The 24329-nt window shown below is 38.9% G+C and overlaps 1 protein-coding gene across 3 annotated transcripts in view; it reads left to right on the top strand.

The window, feature by feature from the left end:
• MYO3A (myosin IIIA) overlaps window positions 1–24329 on the top strand; it is a 117966-nt gene that overhangs the window by 48372 nt on the left and 45265 nt on the right. For all 3 annotated transcript variants that reach the window (XM_061468223.1, XM_061468225.1, XM_061468224.1), the window contains 11 exons: window positions 1430–1506; window positions 3435–3580; window positions 5203–5268; window positions 5672–5827; window positions 16001–16100; window positions 17905–18021; window positions 18993–19097; window positions 19181–19264; window positions 20034–20236; window positions 22819–22917; window positions 23018–23132. In XM_061468223.1, coding sequence (XP_061324207.1) covers window positions 1430–1506; window positions 3435–3580; window positions 5203–5268; window positions 5672–5827; window positions 16001–16100; window positions 17905–18021; window positions 18993–19097; window positions 19181–19264; window positions 20034–20236; window positions 22819–22917; window positions 23018–23132 — 1268 coding nt within the window. The remainder of the gene's footprint in view (window positions 1–1429; window positions 1507–3434; window positions 3581–5202; window positions 5269–5671; window positions 5828–16000; window positions 16101–17904; window positions 18022–18992; window positions 19098–19180; window positions 19265–20033; window positions 20237–22818; window positions 22918–23017; window positions 23133–24329) is intronic.

The raw sequence follows: 24329 nt of genomic DNA, 5'->3' as shown, positions 1-24329 counted from the left end.
TGTACATTTCTGTGACAGGCAAATGCAGATATTTTTTGTCAATCAGAGCTGAAGACATAGCTTTAGAGTGAAAAACAGATCAAGCGCTTCATGATTTCTTGACCACTACTTTGAAAAACCCAAACCAATCCAATTCTGCCTCGACAGAGAGGTAGTTAGTATTTCCACTGGGCAGTTACTGTGAATTGTTCCTTTTAAGAAACATCAGCAGAATTTTCAGGAAGATATGTTCACCCACGTTCAAACCAGACAATAAAGGGCTGAAACTGGCCGGTGGTGCTGCATGGAGCTTCATAGGTTTCAGAAAAATGAAATGGTACTCACAGAGTGAAACTCAGTCTTTTTACTTTTTTGAAGAGGAAGCAGATATGCATATGAAGGCAAATTAAGTGAGCTTCTGTGTCTGTCTTAGACATTGGAAGAAGTGTAGAACTCAGCACCTCTCTTGCCATCCATGATATTGGCATTTTAGACTATGCCTGTGGTGGACCTCACAGTTGGCTGTTACTCAAATCCGTAACAGTTTGGGACTTGCTAGTGGAGTGGGAGTTTTTCTCCATGTGTGGACCTCACAGTTGACTCATAAATCCACAATAGTCCAGGACATGCTAGCTGTTTTTCTCTGTGTTGTGCTCTTTCCTTTGCATGCACTAGAGATATTTCCAACCAATACAAACTTGTTTTGTAAGGAAAGAAATTGATGGGAGGCTGGTCAGAAGTGTACTGTAGCCCACTTGAATTCCTAATATTTCAGTGTCTTTTAATTTAAAACTGTAAGTAATCTTCATACCGCAGAGTTCACATTCTAGCTCTTGGCCTGAAATAGTTAATTCCTCTAAACTACAGCTCATGTTACAAAGCTGATTTCCAGGCATTTGTTGTTGCTTTGGGAGTATGCTTTGAACATGGAGAGACTTCTGGTTTTGTAAGAATCTTTCAGGTTTTACTGTTTCTTTTTTATGGCAGAGCCACTAAGAGATGAGGATAAGTATCTTTTATAGTGTTCAACCTGAAATGTATTGATAATGAAACTGAGGTCTAATATCAGTACTGAGCATTAAAAGAAAAAAATAAATATGTGCAAGGTACAGAACTCTTTATTTTTTTCTTTTCCCTAGAGTCCTCTACTGCTCTACTAAAACAGGATATAGGAAAATTGTAATTAGTCAGTCAAAATATATAAATAAGATTACTAATGAAGTGATCATTTGGGGCTAAATCCCTGCCCTACTCAAGTCACTGGAAACGAAGGATGTGGAGAACTTCAGATGAAGTGCTGAGTACTTTTGAGGACTCAGACAGACAGATGTATCTGAGATTTGCCTGTAGAGGAAGTCATAGCATGAAGACAAGGATGTCAACACTCAGAAGGGCTGTCTTGGATGGAAATAGCAGTTGCTCTGATTATGGCTTCCCTTCGTTCTTCCAGGTGTGTCTGCCCAGCTGACAAGCACTCGCCTCCGTCGGAACACCTCCGTGGGCACCCCGTTCTGGATGGCTCCAGAGGTTAGATTCATGTTTCAAAACATTCTGTCACTGATATTTGAAGGGTTGCATTCTGTATTTCTGCTTGCTCTTTGTCTTCCTTCCTGACCTCTGGTCTGTTCCCCAGATGAAATATAAGTGTCCTTTAAAAAAGCGTTTTCAACTTCTTTTTCTTACATGTTTGCAGGGATTAAGTTAAAATTGGGTTTATTTTTGAAATTACAAGGTTAAAACCAGAGAGCAAGATGTTAAATTGCTTATTAAAATCTTAAAGAGGAGAGAGTACTACCATTAATCCTTTTCAGCCCTCCAAGCTCTGAAACTGTAGGTATGTCTTATACCCGTGGATGGAAGGAGCCCAGGGTGGTAATTTTTTAATACATTATAGCTTTTATCTTTTGATTTCTATGCCTGTAAAGTTTTTAATGCTGTATATCCATAACTGACAGCAAGAAATGGAAGAATTTATTAGGAATGAATAAGATGTACTATAATAGTGTGTATATATATATATGTATGTATTTATAATATTCATAAGATACTACATATTTTGGAGGTTTTTCTGGTCTGAAACTGAAGCATACAAAGATATATCTTAAGCTGAGTCAAGAAAGATATTTTGTTATAAATAAGCCTATGCACTTGCAGTATTTGTGCACACACAATACATACATGTACATGCACATGAAACTACTCTGTTTATACATGTTTTTATAAATACACTCTATTCATAAACATTGGTCTACCCATGCAGCTAGAAACATTCATGTTGGTTTAGACCCATAGCTAATGGCATGAAAAATTCTAGATTCATTCAGCATTGTGGGTAAGCTGAAATATACATGAAATCAAATCCATCCAGTGGCAAATTCATTGTTGAAAAAATAGCTTCATCTTGAAATTGGCTGATTTGGCTGAACAAGGACCCTGTAGAAGACAATGAATTCAACTTCAGCAGAAGTTCCTACTTGTTTCACTTCATAGAGAGAGCAGTATATCTCCATTTGTTATTTTGCAGGAATAATTCTTAGAAAACAGTTTAGCATTGCTGAGTTTCTTTCTACTTCCCTAAGCATGGGATGTAGTTTACCACCTGTCGTGGTTTAAACCCAGTCAGGTAACTCGTTCGCTCACTTCCAGTGAGTGGTGCCGAGCTGACAACAATCGAGGTCCGTGTCCGTCTCCCACTCCCCCCGCACCGGGGCTCTCCCCTTCCCCGCTCCCGGAGGAACGGGGAGGAGGATCGAGAGAGTGCAACTCCTACGGGTTGAGACAAGAACAGTCCAGCAACAAATCACCACCGCTACTATCAGCTAAAACAATGATAAGGGAAAATAACAAGAGAAGAGAATACGATACCACCGGCCAAGAAAACGAGTTCCACCCGGAAGCCCGTGTCCTTCCGGGTAACTCCCAGTTACCCCCCACCCCGGGCATGACGTGCTGTGGTATGGAATACCTCCCCGGCTAGCCCGGGTCAGGCGCCCCGTCTCTGCTTCCTCACAGCTTCCCCTCCTCCCTGGCAGAGCATGAGCCTCACAGAGTCCTTGGTCAGGGTAAACATCACTTAGCAACAACCGAAAACATCGGCTTCACCAACACTGTTCTCAAACTAGAAGTCAAAACACAGCACTGCACCAGTTAACACAAAGGAAAAACATGACTGCTACTGCTGAACCCAGGACACCACCTTCAGCTGAAAAGGCCAAGGATTTGCACCCCTTTGTCTGATGTGGGAACATCTGGTCAGAGAACCTGGTGTTCATGGGCACCTGCTTTCTCTAGTTTAAGCATTGCTTTTTTTCAGCAGCAGGATGCCTTAGGTTGCTGGATGCATGCAAGTCTGTGAATTTCACTGAGCATCTCAATCCAGTAAGAGATTTCCCCAGCTGTGGGTGTACTCTTAAATTTGGACATACAGTGACCATTCAAGTCTTTTACTCCAATAGGTGATTGCCTGTGAGCAGCAGCTAGATAGCTCCTATGATGCCAGATGTGATGCATGGTCGCTGGGTATTACTGCAATAGAGCTGGGAGATGGAGATCCACCCCTTGCTGATTTACACCCTATGAGGGCACTCTTCAAAATACCAAGGTAATATCTTGATGTACTTATTTCTGCCAGGTTAGACAGAGCTTTTTCCTTGTTTGTTACTTTCTTCGAACTTAGACTGTGTAAGTTTGTGTGTAGAGTTTCTTTGTATTATTTGTACTAGGAGGAGGTTAGAAATACTTTGTCCAGCTATGTCTTCTGCAGGCTCTGCTTCAGCCATGTGCACACATTGAGAAGTTCAGAGCTGACTGTGACTACATTTGAGAAAAAGCCACAAGGCCTTCTGTGTGGACTGCTGCACAAAATACATGAGCACAGGACTTAGCATGCAGAGTCCTGTATATTTTGTCATAAAGAATGATTTATGATAGAAATACAGAGTCTGAGCATGCCTCTGTGGTGAACAAGCCTCATACCTGTCCTCAAAAGTTATCTCATGTCCTTTGAAGCAAAGTGTTCTTCCACCACTCACATACATTTAGGCTGCCACTTTTCATTAGATTGTGCTGCTCCTAGCAGTTCCAGTGTTGCTGTCCTTGGGCAGTGCAAATAGCAACTTCTTACATGTTTTCTTTGAAGCTGGAGGTAAAAGTACCCAAATTGCCACTTACAGCATTTCAGGAAACATCTATTTCAAAGTCAGTAGGGAAGGATCATACAGAGGTTTGTGGATTTCATTCTAGTTGGAGAAGTGCCAGAACAGTTCAAACCGCATAGTCTACATGAGTGCTTCAAGTCCTTTACAGTGAAGTCACCCAGATTTGTATAAATTTTCTTCAGGTTTAAGAAATCTTGGCTGACTTGGCACTGAAGCAGAACATGAATGCTTTTCTTACCTTTACTTTCTATGGGACAAGTAGTTACAAACTGTTGTGGTCAGTCATTTCAGCAGGGCCTTCAAAAACCATTTGATTATACCCTTACAAGTACTGGATACCTTCTTGCCCTCAAGCAAACGTAACGTCAAAAGCCTTTCATTCCATTAAGGACAACCTGAAGGTGACAGAGTTAAGAAAAACAGTTATGATGATTGAATGAAAATGCACGAGAGTCACCTTGTCTGTAGGTATTCCTTTTGTCTTTGTGTCTATACTTGGTCCTCTGTTTGAATGGGAGGCTGTTAAAACAATTTGTGCCAAGTTAACACCTAAGGTAAACAGCTCTAATGACAAAAAAGAAAGTAGTAGTATTTAGGCCTTCCTTTGACTTCTGATTAATTTCTGATGGATGAAAAATAGTTAATAAAGGGCTAATTTCTTCTGACACTTTGTTCAGCAAGTTGATTAATTCAGTCCTTCTGGGAAAACCTAAAATAGAATTTCTTTGTAAAAGTCTCTTAAGAAAGTATATTGTTTCAGGCTCGTAAAGAGAAACTTGCCATTACAAGTGAATAGTGATTAATGGGTTGTTAGTTTCACTTCCGATAATTGATTTGACTGAAAAAATTATAGTGATTCTTAGCTATGCGTGATAGATCATCTGTATGCTATTTCTCCTTGTTACTTAAGGAAAGTAGAACCAGTGAGGTAGTGTGTGCTCTTTTTACCAGTCAAAATCAATATCTTTTTCAGTGGCCTTCTAAACCTCGTTACTCAGCCTGCCTTCATACATTGTTTTTGTCAAGTGAGCAGCTTATTAACTTATCGTCACGTTGACCTTTGCAGGAATCCTCCTCCGACACTACAGCAACCTGAACTGTGGTCACCTGAATTCAATGACTTCATTAACAAGTGAGTAACAGTTGAGAGCACAGTAGCTGAATATGAAACATGTGTAAATGTCATGTGTAAAATATCTTTGTATTCACTATGGAAATCTGTGGCTGCTAATACTTTTCCTTAAAAACCCTTGTCAATCCAGTTTGGCTTTGAAGTGAGAGTCCAGATTTAAAATGTGAAATAACATGCTAACACACTTGATGTTTCTGTTTTTCTTACAGACTATTTAGTTTTAAAATGAAGTAATTTAACATCTTGGACTCATCAATTTGGTGAAATCTTAACAATTTTCAATGTAGAGCTTTTGTGATTAAGGTAGATATATTTATTATGGAGGCATGAGTAAACTACAGGCAAGCATTTCAAAACTGAACAGCAATCCCTCAACAATGATATGTTTTTTCTGCCAGCACAGGTGCTTGACTAAAGATTATGAGAAGCGTCCAACAGTATCTAGTCTTTTGCAGCATGATTTTATTAAGCAAATTGAAGGAAAAGAAAACGTGCTACAAAGACAACTCATGGAATTTATTGACGTTCATCAACAAATGGGAGTAACTGAAAAGGCAAGGTAAAAGTAGCTAAAAAAGTAGACCAGTTGGGACAATTTTGATACTTTTACTGTTTCAGAACGGCTATCACTCAGGGAAAGATTCACCTGTCATAACTGCGGCTGGCAAAAAAATAGGCAGTTTAATCTTTTGGTTCCCCTATAGAGCCAATGGCAAGAGAGGGGCATTACGATTCACATGTAGGATGAAACAGTCTTTAGAAATGCCTTTCCTTTCTCCTCTGACTCAAGATGCAGATTGGGATCTTAGCATTCAGAAAGCTAAGGTTAGGTGAAATTATGTTTGTCATTTTCTTACATTTACGTGGTCAGCTAATGTTCAGTTTAAGCAAGGATGCTAAAAATAACTAGTTAGGTTCCTGCAACAATTGGATACCACTGACTGAATGAAATGTATTGCAAGTTCAAATCCTATGTCTTATTGTATAGATATTTTCTTTCTTCCACTGGTATTTAGGAATATCAATTCTGAATAAATCACTTAGGACCTGATGGCTTTCATTTGAAACAGCTGAGAATGGCTTGGCTTAATTTTACGATTTAAAAAAAAAAACAATTCAGTATACTGAAATAGTGTGTCAGATGTGAAATGTAGCAGACTAGTATTGATGTACTACTGGTGTGACTGCTCCTGTGATTCACGGTAAAGCATGACAATTTTTCTTTTCTTTTAAATGGAACATAAAATTTAAAAGACATTTTGGCATTATCGGGTATGGAAAAAGCTTACTGAAGTCTGCCACATTTCCTTTCAGACATATTTATAGTAACAATATATACAGCAGTCTTCAGTTTTAACTCTGGAAATTTTTCTATTTATTCTATGCTTTAAAGCTAATTAAAAATATATTTCTAAATAATTCATAATTTTCAAGTTTCCTTGGACCTTAAATGTATGTGGGATGAGTAGTACTTCCGGTTTTCAGGCATTTCAGAGGAAACCTATCCAGTTGGCTTAAATTTAAGCTTCAGACTGGATTTGTATGTGCAGACTTGATACTTGTTTAATCCAGAAAGATTCTGGAATAGAAATAAGCTTATTAGATGTCAGTACTGAGCATTAAAACGGCAACGAACACCAGACTTTTAATAGTGTTAATTTATGAAACATAGGGAAATGGTATGTTGGTAAAATTAGTCCAAAACATTAAGTTACATGAACTGAAATCCTGATAACATTTGTGACACTGGTCCTTTCAAAGCCTATCTGATTTTTAAAAAAACAGGCTTATAAGTCAATTGTCATGAGCTTTTTTACCGATTCTGTAGAATTTATACATTTGTTTTCTGTAAGTCCTATACTTTTTTCAAAAATCCTTTCTTTTCTTTTTCCTATGTAAATGCTGCATAAAGCAAATAGCATGAACTTTCTTTTCCTATACAATACATGCATAAAGAAAGTGGCCCAATTTGCATGCCCACAGAGCAGTCAAATGTCGTAGGAACAGGATGATCTATTGGTACTTCCTCCATCCTGTTTAGGTTGTATTTTACTCAGTCTTCACATGAACCAGTTTAACGGAAGGTATTACCATGTGATGAAGTTACCCATGTTTTTACAGTTGATCAAGTATAATTTCTAAATAAATTTTCCCAAAGGAAGGTGGATTTTTTTCTCTGAAAATAATAGTAATACATTATCTGAAACTGTGTAAAAGATCTAGTTATTTAACTAATTTAAATGGCACGGTTAAACTAATAGCTTGATCCATACTTCATGTCAGGCTGATACTAATATAAATCTCATTTGCACTGATTTAACCAAATTTTTCCATACATGAGATCAGTAAAGGCAGTATGAAAGACTGGAAGTAAAAATCACATTTTACAGTCACTGTACCTACAATCACTTCAGCTTTAACATGTTTATTGTCTACATTTGCTGGAAGATTGTCTTTCATAGCAATGCATGTAGCAAATGACTAGCTGTCTCCTAGAAACAGTAAGAGTGCCCATCTTTGTATCTGTTACTATCCCTGTAAAAGCAAGAAAAGTAGATATTATTTTCAGGTAGCTGAAACTAGTAAAGTATGTACATTATTTTACTTTAGAAGAAATTAGAATTCCGGGCCTGTAAAGGAGAATGGCATTTGTTCTTTCTGTATGATAAAAGGTTTATACAAAGATCTTTGAATTCAGTGGTCATATTTAAAGTCTTTAAATACTAATGACATGTATCTTCTGGCCTTCAATCTGCACAGAGTAAATGGCGTCAAAAGCAGCATGTGTACAAAAGTCGCATGTAAATCCGATCCAGAGTCAAGGCATAGGCGGTGTAGTGGCAAGTCACCTGGAAGAGGCTGATCTTGAAATCTTCTGGCTTCTTTTTTTTTCTGGACTATTCTGTTATGGGACTGTTTTTACACTGGCACTATAGGGCCCTTTTGTGAAATTCCTGAACTTTCACCGGTTGCTGGCAACTTTCCTTGTAAAGCTCCCTCCTGGTCTCCAACTGACACTCTCAGTCCATAATTTGAAGCTCTGCTGCTTTTTGGCACTGGGAGGCAAGTAGTTCAAGGCATTAAAAAACTCTTCCTTCCACTGAGGGAAGAAATCCTCCTACCTGTGTCATGTTGGATAAACAGGCATGGCATATAAACTCAAGAAATTTGGTAATACTGACTTAAGGCTGTAAGGAAGGAATCCAGTTATTGTCTCAGTATGTGTTTCCTCTCCTCTTCAAATTCAACTTTATTAATAAAAGTTTTGTATTTCAAAAGAAGAAAAAGAAAAATGCCTGGAAGTTAATAGCTGAGGTCCAGCCACTGCATCTTCCTGTTTGTGCTCAAAATCAGATTACCCTCTTTGCCCAGCATGCTGAGGTATAATTTGATTCTGACTGCCTTCTGCAGTGGTTGTCTGTTGATGCACTTGTGACCTTATCTTGTTGTTTGCTGAATGTGCAGTGTATATAGTTCAAAAAGAAGAGATCCTGTTAGGTTATGTCACAGGCTCAGAAGTTTTACAGAAGGCCAGATCTTCAGATCCAATCTTTGAGCACTGTGACTACTCAGGAAGAGTGTGTGTGTTCTCTAGGCACAGAGGGGAGCCACCCTACAATCACGCCATTAGCACCAGTGTTCCTGAGGTATTTTCTACTGCTGATGAGTCATTAGGACATTGCACTGGGCCCTCTGAACCTTCCTATTATTGTTATTCCAGTGAAGAGGAACCTAGTTTTTGGTTCTGTATCCTTTCTAAACACCTAGCAAGAGGAACAGAGCCCACTGACCTCCTGAATACCCAGAAACATCAACTTAAGGGGCAATGTGCCATAGACCTGCTCAAGACTTAACGTGGGTGATGGAAGACTACTGTTTTTTTCAGTAACCTCTGAACAGTCTTATACCACTAGCTTATCTTCTGCTACTTGAGGCTCAAAAAAACGCATGTATACTAGCAATGAGCTTCATTACGAATTCCACTTTTTTACTTTGAGAAAATGCAGTACATTTTTTCTCTGAAGTCATCACTTCTTCATGCTAAAAATATCTGTTTGCAACTTAACCTTTTCTAATTCAGATCTCACATTGAAATTACAATGCCAAGAGCGTGAGAAAATATCCCTTGATACATTAACATTTTCTAATACCATCTTAACTGAAACGTCTCTAAAGTTTGCTATTTGGAATGATGAAGTAAGCTGAAGGAGATAAATTAATGTTAGGAAGTAAGTGAAGCAGGCAAAGTTGCATCCTAAGTGCAATTGTGTGGTTTTGTTTAGTATTTGGGTTCTCACTGAACTGTGAATCCTAGGTGAGGAGAGCCACATTCAGGATAAGGGCCTTGGGCTTCTGCAGGGGTTGACTTTGTCATGGCTATGACAAGACAAGCCTTTTTCGCTGTGCAACTCACAACATGGCATTTGCCTCTTTTCAGGGGGGTTCATTACTCATAATGATCTTGATACTACTTTTCCTTTGGTCTTTTCAAATTGATGAATTTTCAACTAATAGAAAACATTCTGTTACAACCTAGTAGTATGATCCTGAGATTTTATACAAATAAACTTCATCCCATATCTGTTACTCCAGTGCTCAGGATCACCTAGCTCTTTACATACTATATTCTAATTCTTTTCTATGTTGATAGTTACACAAAAGGCGTAATAATGGAATTTATTGCACAATCTTTAACAAAAATAAGACAAATTCTCTAATGAACAAACAATAACCTCATTTGAGCCTAGACATTCACCTTATGTTTCTCCTCACTTTTAGCAAATCCTTCAGTCACATACTTATATTCTTGTAAGTCACATTATAGCTGTTAGAATTTATAATTAGTGATGAAAATAATTATTAGAAATGAGTGCTGCAGCATATACCCCCAAACTGCTCTAAAAAACCCCACTTCTTGCTAGGGCAAATGAGGGGAAAAGAACTGCATTGTAAAGAGTTTTACTTTGCAACAGAAATAGCTGTCTTTGAAATGTCCTTCAGAACTGTCGCATCTACACCTGACAGTCAGGCTTGTAAGACTTTTATCTGGAGTTGTTTGGCTGTCTTAATCTTGACTGCTTTTACAATAATCTCTGCAGAAATGTGCAATGATTAGTACAGTGTGTATTTCCTGGGAATTATGACTCATTCCAGAATGAGCTGTATACGCAAGGGATATTCACTGCACGTAGATTTCAGCAAATGACTCTGGTCCCCAGGTTAAGAGCCTCATTGTTACATACCCTCTGAGTAAACATAGGAAAGAGACCCATGCTACTGCAAAGTGATTCCAAGGGCTTTCAGGTAAGCTGCATTACTTTCCTAAGATTTTGTACTTCTGTATTGGTCACGCAGGGATACCACTAAAATCTAGTGACAGGATGCAAAACAGTTGCTCTATTTATTTGGAAAGTTCAGGGAGGTAAGTTTATAAAAGTTCAATGTACAACATGCACAAAGGTGGTGGTAAATATATTCTCCCCTGTCAAAAGCATGGTGTAGCCTACAGTTTCTTTCCACGACTTTCCCTGAGACTTGTGTCACTTATTTTCTGGATGTTCTCTCTCTCTATTTCTATCTTTCTGAGTCATTCTGCAAGTGGAAAGCAGCTGACAGCAATCCTTTAAGCCCAAATCTGCAGTGCAGATTGTAGCTGAGGAGAAATCACCACACTAGCTTGACTAATGCAGCGTGAGGAGCAGGGTAAGACAGCTCACACGGAGTCCACGGCTGTCTTGGTCAAGGTCTCCAGATGAAATGTCTATCAGAGTAGAGCCTTAAACATGAGGATTCAGAGATCCAGACCAGTCCTTTAGCACTTCAAGCCACTTCTTCGTCTCACTGTAATTCAGTGTGGGCTTTGTAGGACAGCTATGCTGCAAACTGCTTTCCGGCTGCAGAAGCGATAAAGAGTTTCTGGCAACACAAACTCCAGTCCCATGCTTTTAGTTAATACACATCTCCACAGCAGAATAAGAATCTCCTTCCATGCAATACAGTGGACAGCAGCAATGCCTGAATGATGAATAGTTTACTTGCTGAAGCAAAACAGGAGAGAGAAGTTACTCCTACATTCAGGCCTCCCTGGGAGTAAAGGTCCACAGCTGCTACTTTACTGTTGTGTCAGTGCACATGCTCAGCGACTCATTTCTCCTGAAGGTGGGACACCTCACCAGGCATCACTTGCTTTTGGACCTTCACCTTCATCTTCTCAGTATGGCTCTGACCATCAAGCATGAACCTGACTCATGATGGCAATGAAGAACTAATCCTAAAGAGTCCTTTTAGAGATCTATTTGCTCACTTAAGAACACATATTTTTCCCTGAAAATTGTCAGGGATACAGCTATCCCTTGAGACTATTATGAAGATTATGAAGGACCAATAATCTGCTTTTGGAGGGCATGGTAAACCATCATGGGCTTTGGCAAACAGATTGTGCAGAGCAGGACATGACCTAGTTGGCTGGACATGGACCACCTCTGAATCCAAAGCCCTGTAGCTCTGCTGGGCAGTGCTGTGCTCTCAGCAGCGTTGCATAAGCTTGAGCACAGCTCCCTCAGTCTGCAGCCAGTGATGTCCAATCATTTAAACATAGAGGGAGCACAGGTTTTCCTGCAGAGCATTGTGCACATACAGCTGGAGTCGTATCAAGACACTTTTCTAAATTCAGGTGCAGATTTTGCATTGACATAAGACCAGTTTTATTTAAGCATATTCCACCAGATACATCTGCTGAAGACAAAATTTTGATTTTAAATGTGTATTGTTCTGTGCAGCCTCCAGAGAAATAGAATCACCAGCAGTGACAGGTTTCTCCGTGTTGCTTTTGTTTGTTTTTTTCTGTTTGTCTCTTTTAATGTTCTTTATAACTACTGGGAGGTGTATAGCTGTTCCCACCTTCACCTTACAGAAAACCCAATTATTTCTAGTTTCTTCTTTACACCCAGATCAAGGCCAGCCTTTTTCCTGTCACTTTTTAGTCTACAGATGAGTCTCTAGCCAGTTTAAGCAGAGAGTTCAACGAGGCATCTTGAGTCACACTTTTCTTTTCATGGTATTTTTGGAACTATCAGAAACCTTTTAAATACATTCTGACAATTTGAAGAAGAAAAAGCTGCAGTTGCCTCATTTTGATTTAACTGAATCTTGAAAGATAAGCAGGGGGTGTGAAGGAGGATGCACAGAAACAATGCTGCCTTGACTCATTTTCTTGTCCGTACTGGGATGATGTTTCTGGCCTTTAGCTGCTTAAATTGCTTGCTGAGCATGGCTGTAAGATCTGATGCCTCCAATTAATAATTTCTGAACAGAGAAACATGATTATTTCAGTTCACAATGTCTATGTGCATGATGATAATGGAATTTCAGTATTGATATCAACAGCATTGATGTGGAGGGGGTTAAGTGGTTGGAGTTTTAGCAAGAGAAGCAGTATAACTGCCCTTAAGGGGACGGTGCCCTTTGACAGCAAAGCAGAAAAATATTGTGTTCTGCAAATCTGCTGCTCTGCTGTACTCTGGAGAATGGACAATAAAATCTGGTTTAACAAGCACTAGTGTTATCATAACGTCAGCTGAAGAGGATTACAGGAGAATCAATTTTATGTAATTAAGCTTCCCTGCCATAAACAGAGATCGCTTCCTTAAAAGAAAAAAATGAAAAAAGGGAAGTCTCCATGACTGGAGCATTCCCCATCCCTTCTTGCAAAGTGGTTGTCAGCTTCCTACATTAAATGAAAAATGGTAATTGAAACAAATCTTGGGAAATATCACTCTGTCACTGATAGGCAGTAACATTTAAACAAACAAACAAAAAAGTACTCAATGTGTAACAATTCCACCAGAAATGTAAAGCATAGCTTTGACAGATGCCTTGTTTTGGGTTTTCCTTTGGAGACGTAAAAATAGAACAGCAGAGCTTGATATAGTCCTGCACTTCCTGCATCTTTCCTTCATGTACATGTTGATAGGTCTTTCTCAAAGTTGTACTGATATTAGATGCATTCTCTGAACACAAAATGACCTTCATGCAGGAACAAAGGAGAAATTGTTTCAACCATTCAAATTTAAATTTTCAACTGAAACTGTTTAAAAAAGTGTCAATGGGAGCTTGGGCTATAGAGGGGGCACATTTCCAGTGAGAGGGTAGGATTTTCCCTGTACATCTGGCTTGTGAATGCAATACTGTACTTCAGCTGGTAAATGCAAATCAAGCAGCAGCAGACCATACAAGGCTGAAGAGTGAATTTAAATCTTAATATTACCATATCCTTTTTAATACAACCTGGGTGTACATGCAACCAAAAATCGTCTCATAGTGTTATTTTAAGGACAGTACTATCAGGACAGCTGTCACGGTAAAAATGGGCTCCAAAGAAAAGGGAAGAAGAGGTCAGACCTAGGAGAATTGTGCTTGCTTTGCACCAGACTCATCCCTTTCGATGGTGTCTGCTTGCATTCGTGTGTGTTTTCTGCTTCAACTTCAATTATATTTAAGTATAATACATAACAGATTACAGCCCAGTTTTGGATCTCTTGCAGCAAAAGCTGTCTTTCTCCCCCACACAGACAGTCACTCCTCCTGCGTCTCTTTTTGTCTCTTTGCACTGCTTATGTTGTAACAGGACCATGTGTTGCTTTTCACCTCATGTAATTGGGCCTCACTACCATCCTCACAACTGTATCTAGTCTTTTGGGGGCCTGTAGTAAATACTGAAAGAAAGAAAACAAGCAAGAAAACATTTGGAGGCGGGTTGCTTTCTCATGCAGATCCAGGGTGCTAAAACCTTTTGAGAGTTGTCCGCAAAATAGCTGGGTGTAAAACTGTCAGGAATTGGTTCCTCTCTTCCGCCAGGGCGATGTAGATGCTGTTGATCCATACTGTTCATTGTGCTTGCTCATGACTTGGCCTCCACACTGGGTTTTGGGCTGCGATATTGGCGCAGAGACTATGCTAGCTCTTATAATAAAGTCTTATGTTTATGTCTTGATGTTAAGGTTGCAGAATTAGTCAGCTGTGGTGTGAAACTCCTGCCTTTGCATTATAGATAAGGGAAAGACTCCAGTGGTTGCTGGCATCTGTATAAGGGAGGAGTCAACTGCACCATTACTGGCATGTGTATTAGGATAAGCTATTCTGGTACCCTCAAGGAACAACAGTTAGAGACAAGAGAAATTGAAAGAAATGCTAGATGAAGTGCATTCATGCCTGCAGTTCCATCATTCAGGTCTTGATTGCACTCACAGTTTGTGAGGGCATCATTTGCCTATTTCTTCTAGCCTGTTTTCAGTCCTGGCAATCAGTAGCTGATGCCAAGTGGGTTCCTGCTTGACTTTCTGAACCTGCATCCCACATCTCTGTATAGCCTGCGTGACCTGAAGTGGCACCTGTGAAGCAGGTGGTGTTCATGGAATGGGTGTAGCCCATTAAACTCTGCAGTAAATCTTTAAAAAATGTAGGAGTTCAGAAGTCTCTCAGCTTGCCCATTCATTCTACCTCATCTTGGTGCAGCTGCCCTTTTCTTGCTGTCCTGTTCACTTTACAGTAAAGTACTTGCCTGGGTAGAAAACATGCTTTTGCTCATGCCATATATCCAAATGTCAAAATTAAGTAAAGGATTTTGTCTGGAATCAAGGTAAAAAGTGAGTGTGTTTCACACAACACAGTTTTCCTGCTGTCTCAATTTGCCAAGGTGTATGCTCTGTGTGTTTAAGAAGTGCCTTCCTATTGTAGTATTAAGGGGAGTGAAGTCATATAAGGAGATCAGATTTACTTGATTGTCTTTCTGTGCTTGTGCCATATTGCACATCTGAGCTGGATTCAGTTTGCTGTTACTTATCCAGTTTCTCTTTCCCTGATTTTACCCATCTCATAAAGCAAGTATAATTAATGTGAATTGTAAACCTTGCATTTTCTGCTGCTTTCGCTTTGATTAGCAATGCCTTTACTCTTTGATAGAGACTAATCCAAGTCTTTGGGAATTTTATTGCCAATTTCTGCAAGACTGAATAAAGTTTTCTTTGGTTTGATTAAAAGAGAAAAGAAATTTCACTTTAAAACAAAAACTTTATTGAAATTTAACTCTGATAAGAAAAAGGGTTAAAATTTTGTTTGCTTATTTTTTATGATTTTTTTTTCCTGTAGAGCCTGAGAAAATTCTTCTTGGTCAGGATGTATTTCACATACATCTGCTTCTGTAGCACTTTGCTCTACAGTGTGGTCACCTCAGCCAGGTTTTAGATCTTTGTCATTGCTGAGCTAGAAGTGTTTCCATCCTGGGTGCTTTCTCTACATCATCCTTGCCCTACTATTTCATCCTACACCCCTAGATTTGTCCTGTCCATGATTTTTATCTGGGTTATTTTTCTTTTTACAGGCAGGTGCCAGAATTTGACTGTTACATGTTTTAAAAATATGTTATTTTTTCCCCTGTGCTGCATAGCTCCAGTCTTGAAGGTGGTGTACAGGTGTTACCAAGCAGGGATCTGTACAGTCAAAAATTTCTTCACAGTATCAGCTGTGTGATCAAACCATAGGTTTTGAGTTGTGAATTACAGGTGCACTGCACTAAGAAGTTATATCTTGTCCTGTTATTCAAATATTTGTGTGTTTGAATTCAGAACAATGGAAAGCTAGAATTTTTTGGTTGAATTGCTTTCAGGACGGTTACAGATGCAAGATCGGCTCTGTGTTCCCTTACATCAGGAAATTGTGTCTCTTTCTTTTCTAGATTTGAGCGTATTCATACAAAGAAAGGGAACTACAGTAAGTCACTAGTTTCAAACCAGGAAGAGGTAGATGATTTAGCAACCTTGGAGGTACTGGATGAGGTAAGAATCTCCTTTTTCACATTTTCCTGAAGGGGGTTAATTACATATTAGAACACGACGGTGTACTGTTGGTGTATTGTCAGGCACTCTGACCTGTCAATGCCTTCCTGTGAACTTTTAACAAAGTTACTGATACAGATCTCACTGTTTTGTCAAGGTTTGAAAACGAGCCCACTAGGAGCAGGGGAGCATGCTTAAGGGAAAGGGGGGAAGTCTGTTGTGTTTGTGCTTGAAGCTTCAAAACCAGAAAGAAGAACCACGCTACAGCACATTATCTGCAGGTCTTAGCGGCCATCAGTGGTTGTAAACAAACTGCCATTCTTCCTCTGCTGGGCTGTGCATAAATGATAATTCACATTGTCTTATCTTCCATCATCCAAGAGCTTGGTTATAGTCATTTGATGTCTAGGTAATATTAATAGAGCTAATCCAAACTTCATCTACTGCACAAAGCTGAGATTTAAGCATTTTTTTTTAGTATTGAGAGTAGTCGTATGCTAGTGAGACTTTTTTATCTTTTGGCATGAAGCATATAAATAATCTGAGTGAAAGAGAAGACACAAAAAAACAGATGAGCCGGAAGTGTATCTCAGTATCTCATCTCTTCTGAGGTTGAGCATTCTCAGGAAGCCTCCACCTAAAGGCATCATTTGACTACATGATATTTTACTGAATCAAATCCAGTTTAAAACCTCTTTCACATATAAGTGGCAGTTTCTCAAAACTGTCTTCTTTCTTCCATTCAAACTTCTCTTCCAGTTTAGGTAGCCCATCAGAAGAGCGAAACAGGACACCTTCTATCAGTGCAAGAAATAATTGTAAAAAGGGCAGAAGTTTCCCTTAAAAAAATGTGTTAACATGAATCTGGTGATGTCCAAAAGCAAAACAGCATTCAAAACCAAAAAGGGAAGAGTTTATAAAGGCAACGGTAAATCAAGGTTTTCTCCTTGTGTTTTCCTTCAAAGGAAATGTAACCTCTTTAGCTGTTGAGAATTCAGGTTTTAAGTGTTTTTAACCAGAACACAGTGCACAACACTGTGAACAGATAAATGTGAAGGAAAAGCAGTTCCTTCTGCAGTCCTCTGCTGCTAGTCATTCTTTTCCAGTGGGGATACAGCCTAAATATTTTTACATGTACCTCAAAACAGTATCAAGGCTGGTTTGAATTTCTTCATCCAGCTCTATGTCTTGTTTTGATTGGAAACCTTATCAGGCACATTACATACTCAGCTCTGTGCAGAAGAATCTGAGGAAAATTGTCAAGAAATGGGGTGTGCCACTATGGCTCTTTTTATTTTCTTGGTTCAGGGAGAACTGAGTCTCCAGCAGCAAAGAACAATCACAGCAGAGAGTGACTGTTAATATAGAAAGGTCCAAACAGTTCAAATCTGTGTCTTAGCATTAAGTGAGAGTGATGTTAGACCAGTTGTAATGGCAGTTATGGATTCAAATATATGGCTCTTGCATAATGAATTACATGAAGCTGTAGTGTTAGAAAAGAAGACAGGACTGTCTTACAGAAACCTTTGATTAGTCGAGTTACAGCAGTACTTATTAGCTCATTTTCCTACAGCCACTTGTGGATCTGTAAGTATATATTGTTCAAACTGAGTTTGGATGCAAGAAATTAGGAATGGCAATGTGTTTGAAAGTGTTACTCACTTTTCATCATGATCACCTGTATTCCTGACTATTAATACCTTCCATCTCCATCCTTACTTGTTGTAACTATATATTTTATATATTTTTATAATACTCTTTTTTTCCTCATGTGATTCAATGTTCCTGTTTTTTTCTCCATCAGAACACAGTAACAGAGCAGTTGCAGAAGGGTTATGCCAAGGATCAGATCTACACCTATGTTGGGGACATTCTTATTGCTGTTAATCCATTTCGGAACATAGATATTTATTCTTCACAGGTGTGAAAATCTAAATTTGGTTCTTCTAAAGTAGCACTGATTTCCATTGAAGTTTGAATATTTGTGTTAAGTATAGAGTAAGGCCATTCTTGAGATTACAGCAGTTCACTCTGAAAAACAGAATTACCCACGCAGTTGTTTCTTCAAGCGCATGTTGACATACATCTTTATCACATACTGGATTTCAGCAAAGACATGAGAAACTCCAAAAAAAATTAATTTCTGATATCTTTATGTCTATAGTATAATGTCTATGGCATGTCTGAAGTGCAAACAGCTATATCTGAGCAAATCATCCCTTTTGATCAATACATAGAAATGGATTTTTGACATTGTTATTCTTCTAGTGACTTTCAAAATTCATTCTTGCATGAGGTAAATTGTGCTAAATTTCATGAGGTTTGTTGACTAGAACCCCATGGAGTGTAAAGGTGCTAGCTGCCCATAGCAGCTAGTTCAGAAGTAGTAACTCTAAAGAGAAGTACATTTTTCCATGTGAATCTTAACTCCTCTCTGTGGGAGGGAGTCCACTTCTCTTGGAGAACTGTAAATGGCTGAAGGTAGGAGCTGGGGGCATTTGCTCCCAGGAGAGCTGGGGAAGCCATAGCCATTTAATTAATCAGACGGTTTACGAAGCAACCCTGTAAAATTTTAACTTTTTGTGAATTTGCCTGTCCATTATACAAAAGGTACTGTAGGTATAGAAAAGTTCTTAAGTTTTGACATCAATATCATGCAGAAATACTAAACGGATGAGAAGTAGGAAAAAACCCAAGAATTATAATTTGGTCCTTGATGTCTGGCAGTGTTAATTTTTCTTCTGATAATTTGAGTTTCACAGCATAATCATCACTGTTGGTAACCTCAGCATGCTGTACTCTAATCTGAAAATAAAACTCAACTGTGATTTATAAAAAAACAAAAGGTTGTTAAGGGACAGCTGATAATGTTTTCATTTTTCCCACACTTAGCATTCCAAACTGTATATTGGAGCCAAACGGACTGCCAACCCTCCTCATATTTTTGCTGTTGCTGACATAGGTTATCAGTCCATGGTGACGTACAACTCTGACCAGGTATACATGAGGTTGTCTTAATTATATCGTTTGCTTGGCTGAGATATGTAGTGAGCTCAGAGTCATGCTCTTGTTCTCTTCAGTGTATTGTTATTTCTGGAGAAAGTGGAGCTGGCAAGACACAAAGTGCCCATCTTCTGGTTCAGCAGCTCACTGTCCTGGGCAAGGTATGTTTTCAAAAGGGGTTTCTCTGTAAGGCTTTGCTCTTAGGCATAATTGACTGAAACTATGGACAGGACATTGGTAGGGGGGCAAGGCTGTAATACATTTTGCAAAGAACTTCTGTGACTTCAGATTGGAACATGATGCTGATCTGTCTACCCCTTCCTCCCTCCAGAACTAGGGTCATTTGGAAATATGTTGGGGATTCTGCAGTGAAGCACCCACTGCAGTAAGGGCTGCGACTTAGTCTGCCCTTGTTAAACTGAGTGTCTTCAAATCACCCAAACTGTACTAAATAAAATCCTCTTCTAGCTTTTCACCTCCTTCCACAACCAGATTTCTGTCAGTGGAACATGTCATTCTGGGAAGTGACCACATAGTGTTCTAAATAAAATGGCATTTTTGCATGTCCCAGGTGAAATGCAAGCAATCTGATCTATTGATATGGTGCAATGCAGCAGTAAGCAGTTACTAACAAGGATCCTAAAAGCAGGCCAGCCATCTCAGAGTGCTGGGCTGCAGAAATTGATTACTTCTGGTGTTGTCATTATCATTATGTATGTTATCTCTTCCAGCCAGCCCTTAGTTCTGCTGATTACTATACTCTGACAAGTTTCATGATTTAAGCATGCCTGTATTTACATACGATTCACATGGGAATGGCTTCCCTAGTGATGTCACACTTCACAATACAAAGTAGAAAAGGAAAGAAACAAGAATTAATGTATTTGAACGATTACTGATAATTTTAAGCATTGTCTTTTCCATATCCAGGCTAATAACAGGACTCTACAGGAAAAGATCCTCCAGGTGAATAACCTTGTAGAAGCATTTGGGAATGCAGGCACTATCATCAATGATAACTCGAGCAGATTTGGAAAGTATTTGGAAATGAAATTCACTTGTGGTGGCACTGTAGTAGGAGCTCAGATTTCAGAGTATCTCCTGGAAAAATCCAGAGTTGTCCACCAGGCAGTGTAAGTATAAAAACATTTGACCGAATTTGAGGGCTACAAAAAAACTATATTTGACCTAATTTGGGAGCTACAGAGTAGAACTACAATATAGAAAATTATCTTGGATCAGAACATGAAGATGAATAACGTACTGGGATTTTTTCTTATAAATGATACATGAATAGCTTATAAATCTGTAAGCTAGCTGAAAACTGCTGCTGATTTTTTCGCTGCCTCCTGGGTAATTTAAGCCAATCTCATAAAAATGCAAATGTGATATATAATGTGTGAAGAATTAAAAGGAGAAGAGAAGGCTGTGTGGAGACCTCATAGCAGCCTTCCAGTATCTGAAGGAGGCCTATGAGGATGCTGGGGAGGGACTCTTCATTAGCAACTGTAGTGATAGGACAAGGGGTAATGGGTTCAAACTTAAACAGGGGAAGTTCAGACTGGATATAAGGAAGAAGTTCTTTACGGTGAGGGTGGTGAGGCACTGGAATGGGTTGCCCAGAGTTGTGAATGCTCCATCCCTGGCGGTGTTCAAGTCCAGGTTGGACGAGGCCTTGGGTGACATGTGTTAAGTGTGAGGTGTCCCTGCCCATGGCAGGGGGGTTGGAACTAGATGACCTTAAGGTCATTTACAACCATAACTATTCTATGATTCTAAAAGGTTTCTAATAGTTCAGTTGTGCTTTTCTTTGTGGAAGTTTGAGTAATGTATTAAGTATATTACTTGGATTTAATTCCTCTACATTTCCTTTGGTATTGTAGTTTTGTTTGCAAAGTGCTCATTTTCCATTTTGGGGCATCTAGTAGGATCTGATTATTAAGGATTGTGGACCAAAAGCAGAACAGACCCATCTCTGCCTTGTGTGTATCTCACAATATAAAATGACAGAAAAATTAAATGGCATTTCCAATTAATTTAAATTATTGCCATGTATTTTCTATCCTAATACATAGCACAACCAGATAAAAAATATTTGGCAACTCCATTTCTGCCATAATAATAATAGAAAAAAACAAAGTTTGAGACAAAGAATGTTGTCAGTGATACAAATTTTTCCCCTTGCTGATCACTTACTCATTTTTACTCATTTTGTAGTTCTGCAAGATCTTGTTGCCTGTTGTAGAGTTGTGACATGAAGAACATCAGAGTATCACTTGGAATGTTTCAACAAACAATTTAAAGTTAAAAGCAGTTTTATGAAGTGGTGGGTTTTCCCACAGTTGAACATAAGCACAGATACTTCTCTTTCAGAATAAAATGAGTTTTTTCTTTAACATACCACCATTTTCATAATTTTTCATGGGTTTATTCTTTGGCTGTTAATTTATATTTAGCCACATGCAGAGACAGGAAGTCAGCAAAGCATTTACATGCCTCAGATGGCATTTACATGCCACTGAAGTGTTCAGCATGAGAGTCACTCTAAGAGGTTATATTTTGTGGCATAAACTTCCAAGGGCACTTGAAGCTGTTTTTGGCTCTTCTGCTCTTCTGCTAGAGCAGGAGTCCCAAACTCACGTGGAGAGCTAGGAATGACTTTTTGCAGAAAACTCAGTGACTGATTACCCAGAAAATGGGAGACTCAAGTTCCAGACTCACTTCAAGCCAAGAGATTTTGAACCTACAGGTTCTCCTGCCTTTCCCAGAGAGTACACAAAACATCAGGACGTTGTGAGGTTTCAGATTGGGCAAAGCATGGCTATGCAACCTTATGTAACCATAAGGGGGAAACTGAGGGACTGGCACTGAGGGGGAAGATAAGGGATGTGCTCCTACCCCTTAAAATAATCTTGTTTTCTACTGCTGACTGTCCACAGTAAAATACAGAAACTAAGCTGCCTCTGATCTAGGCACCCCACACAGATGAGAGTGCACCGGGCTGTGATCCCGTTTCACGGAAGCATGTATTAGTGCTCCTGAGACACATGCATCAGCTCATGCGAAAAGCGGGGGTTTGAACACAATTCCTTTTTTCCATTTCATAATGATTGACTTGGCTATCTCAGGGTTCAGTGGTGGTAGCAACTTTCCACATAAACATCCAGTTCTTCCTCATAAGGTGCACTGGAACTTTGAATGTGCAATAAAAGCTTCTCTTCTGGGTTTGGGCACCTAACTTTTAGACAAAGCATGCCAAGTAATAAGGCCATTTGCTGAATGTCTGCTTCTGTGCTTTCTTGGTTCAGGGCTAAAGGACACAGCGAACACATGGGGTTCAGTGAATCAGGAATGTATAGTTCTCCTATGATCAAAAGATTTTTGTTAAATAGCTGGAGGTTAAGCAGCCCATTTTATACAGGTGGGTGAGCAAATTGCAGGATCTCACCCAGCATCTACCAATTGCATCCATGGTAGACCAGCATTTATCTGGCTGTAGCACCAAGCAGCCACCCAGGCAGCTTCAGAACAAACACACAGAGGCACACAAAGGGTGTTCACAGGAATTTATGTAATAGAGCTTCTTTCAGAGTGTTCTGTCAGTTTGCATTAGGCTTGCCTATTACTAAAATAACGTTTAATAATAGCATGTATGTCATTAGTAAATGTAACCGGGTTACATTACTAAACCAGTTCATTGTTTCTCTTGTTTCAGAGGCGAGAGAAATTTCCATATTTTTTATTATATTTATGCTGGTCTGGCAGAAAAGAAAAAACTGGCACATTATAAACTGCCTGAATATAGACCTCCCAGGTAATGCAGTTTATTTGTACATAAATTGTTTACTAAGAAATAAGGTGTTGAAATCTTAAGCTCATTTATATTCTAACTCTGTATCCATCAACTCTTTCAGATATCTGCAAAGCGATCATTTCAGAATAGTGCAAGATTTCATGAACAATAGCTTTTACAAGTCGCAGTTTGAATTAATTGAACAGTGCTTCAAAGTCATAGGTTTTACACTGGAGGTGAGTGATGATTACCCGTTTTTGGGATGAACTTTCACAGCTACCTTAATCAGGAAAAACTTACATAAAGCATTCAAATAATCTCCCTTGTTATTTTCTTTCTTTAGCAATGGTGTTTTTATTATTTAGGATATTGCATGGTCAACTCACTGTTATATTACCACATTTAAATTTTTAAGGTTTCAAGGTATTGATAATCTAATAAAAGGGTATTAGTCAACAAGACTTTGAAATTAGTGAACACAGCACAGCTGAGTAATTGAGGAAAAAAAAGGCTTTTGCAAATTAAATGCATAGAAAGTGATGCTGCAACTATATATTAGCCTATAATTTTAGGCCTGTGAATATGAGTCTCATCTCTGTTTTAAGATGAAATCCATGGTGTGAGTTCTAAAAATTCATTGAGTTGATCTGAGTTTTGATGAACACAATACATTTTCACAACTCCAGGAGTAAAGTTGAATGAAGTTTTTACATCCCTTTGGAATGAATCTGATCACTAAACGTTAACCGAACCCATTCTTTCTTTATTATCTCACATAATTGCTCTGCTGGCCATTAAGCTCCTCTCCTCAGGCTGTCTTTGGTATAATTAAAATAAAAACAAGCCTCTGGATTTATAAAGTAGAATGCAGGGGAAGGAAACCCCATCCTGCACGCTAGTTCTCTCTTAGGGGAAGTGATGCATCACAGCTAGAGGTTACCACTGACTTTATTTATCACAAATGATAGTAGGGGTATGACCTGTGAAACACAGCACTAGTGCTGCAAAATGGGTGTGTGTTTTGATTTCTTTGACAAAACTGTGTGTTGTAAGGACCTTTTCACAGAAAATTACTCCAGTAGAATATTTCTGGGTTCCCTCAATGTAAATATTTGAGTAGCTAGCAGAACAGATTTATTCATCTATTCTGTTCCTCCATACTAATTTTGCATTAAGTTGTAGTAGCAGTGGCATTCACAGTCTCTTTCTCCTTTACATGGTTGTTTTTCACAACTGCACTTAGTAATTTCACACCTGTACTATCACATCTTTTCATATCTGTACTTTCACCTTTCCAGAAGCAGCATCCAGAAGGATGCACAGTTCAGCACTGATAGCAGTTTTGTCACAGCACTGGAGACCTTGATAAGTACTAATTTATACCATGAAAAGCAGCAAGCCTGGTTTTGTTCCCAATTCTTTTGTTCACTTGG

This window comes from Pezoporus flaviventris, unplaced genomic scaffold (assembly GCF_033815535.1).
Source record: "Pezoporus flaviventris isolate CSIRO_AGI_PZ_B2104156 unplaced genomic scaffold, CSIRO_AGI_Pfla_v1 ptg000047l, whole genome shotgun sequence".
In the NCBI taxonomy this organism is placed as follows: domain Eukaryota; kingdom Metazoa; phylum Chordata; class Aves; order Psittaciformes; family Psittacidae; genus Pezoporus; species Pezoporus flaviventris.
The sequence above is the reverse complement of the archived record's forward strand: the minus strand, read 5'-3'. Positions and strand labels throughout refer to the sequence as shown.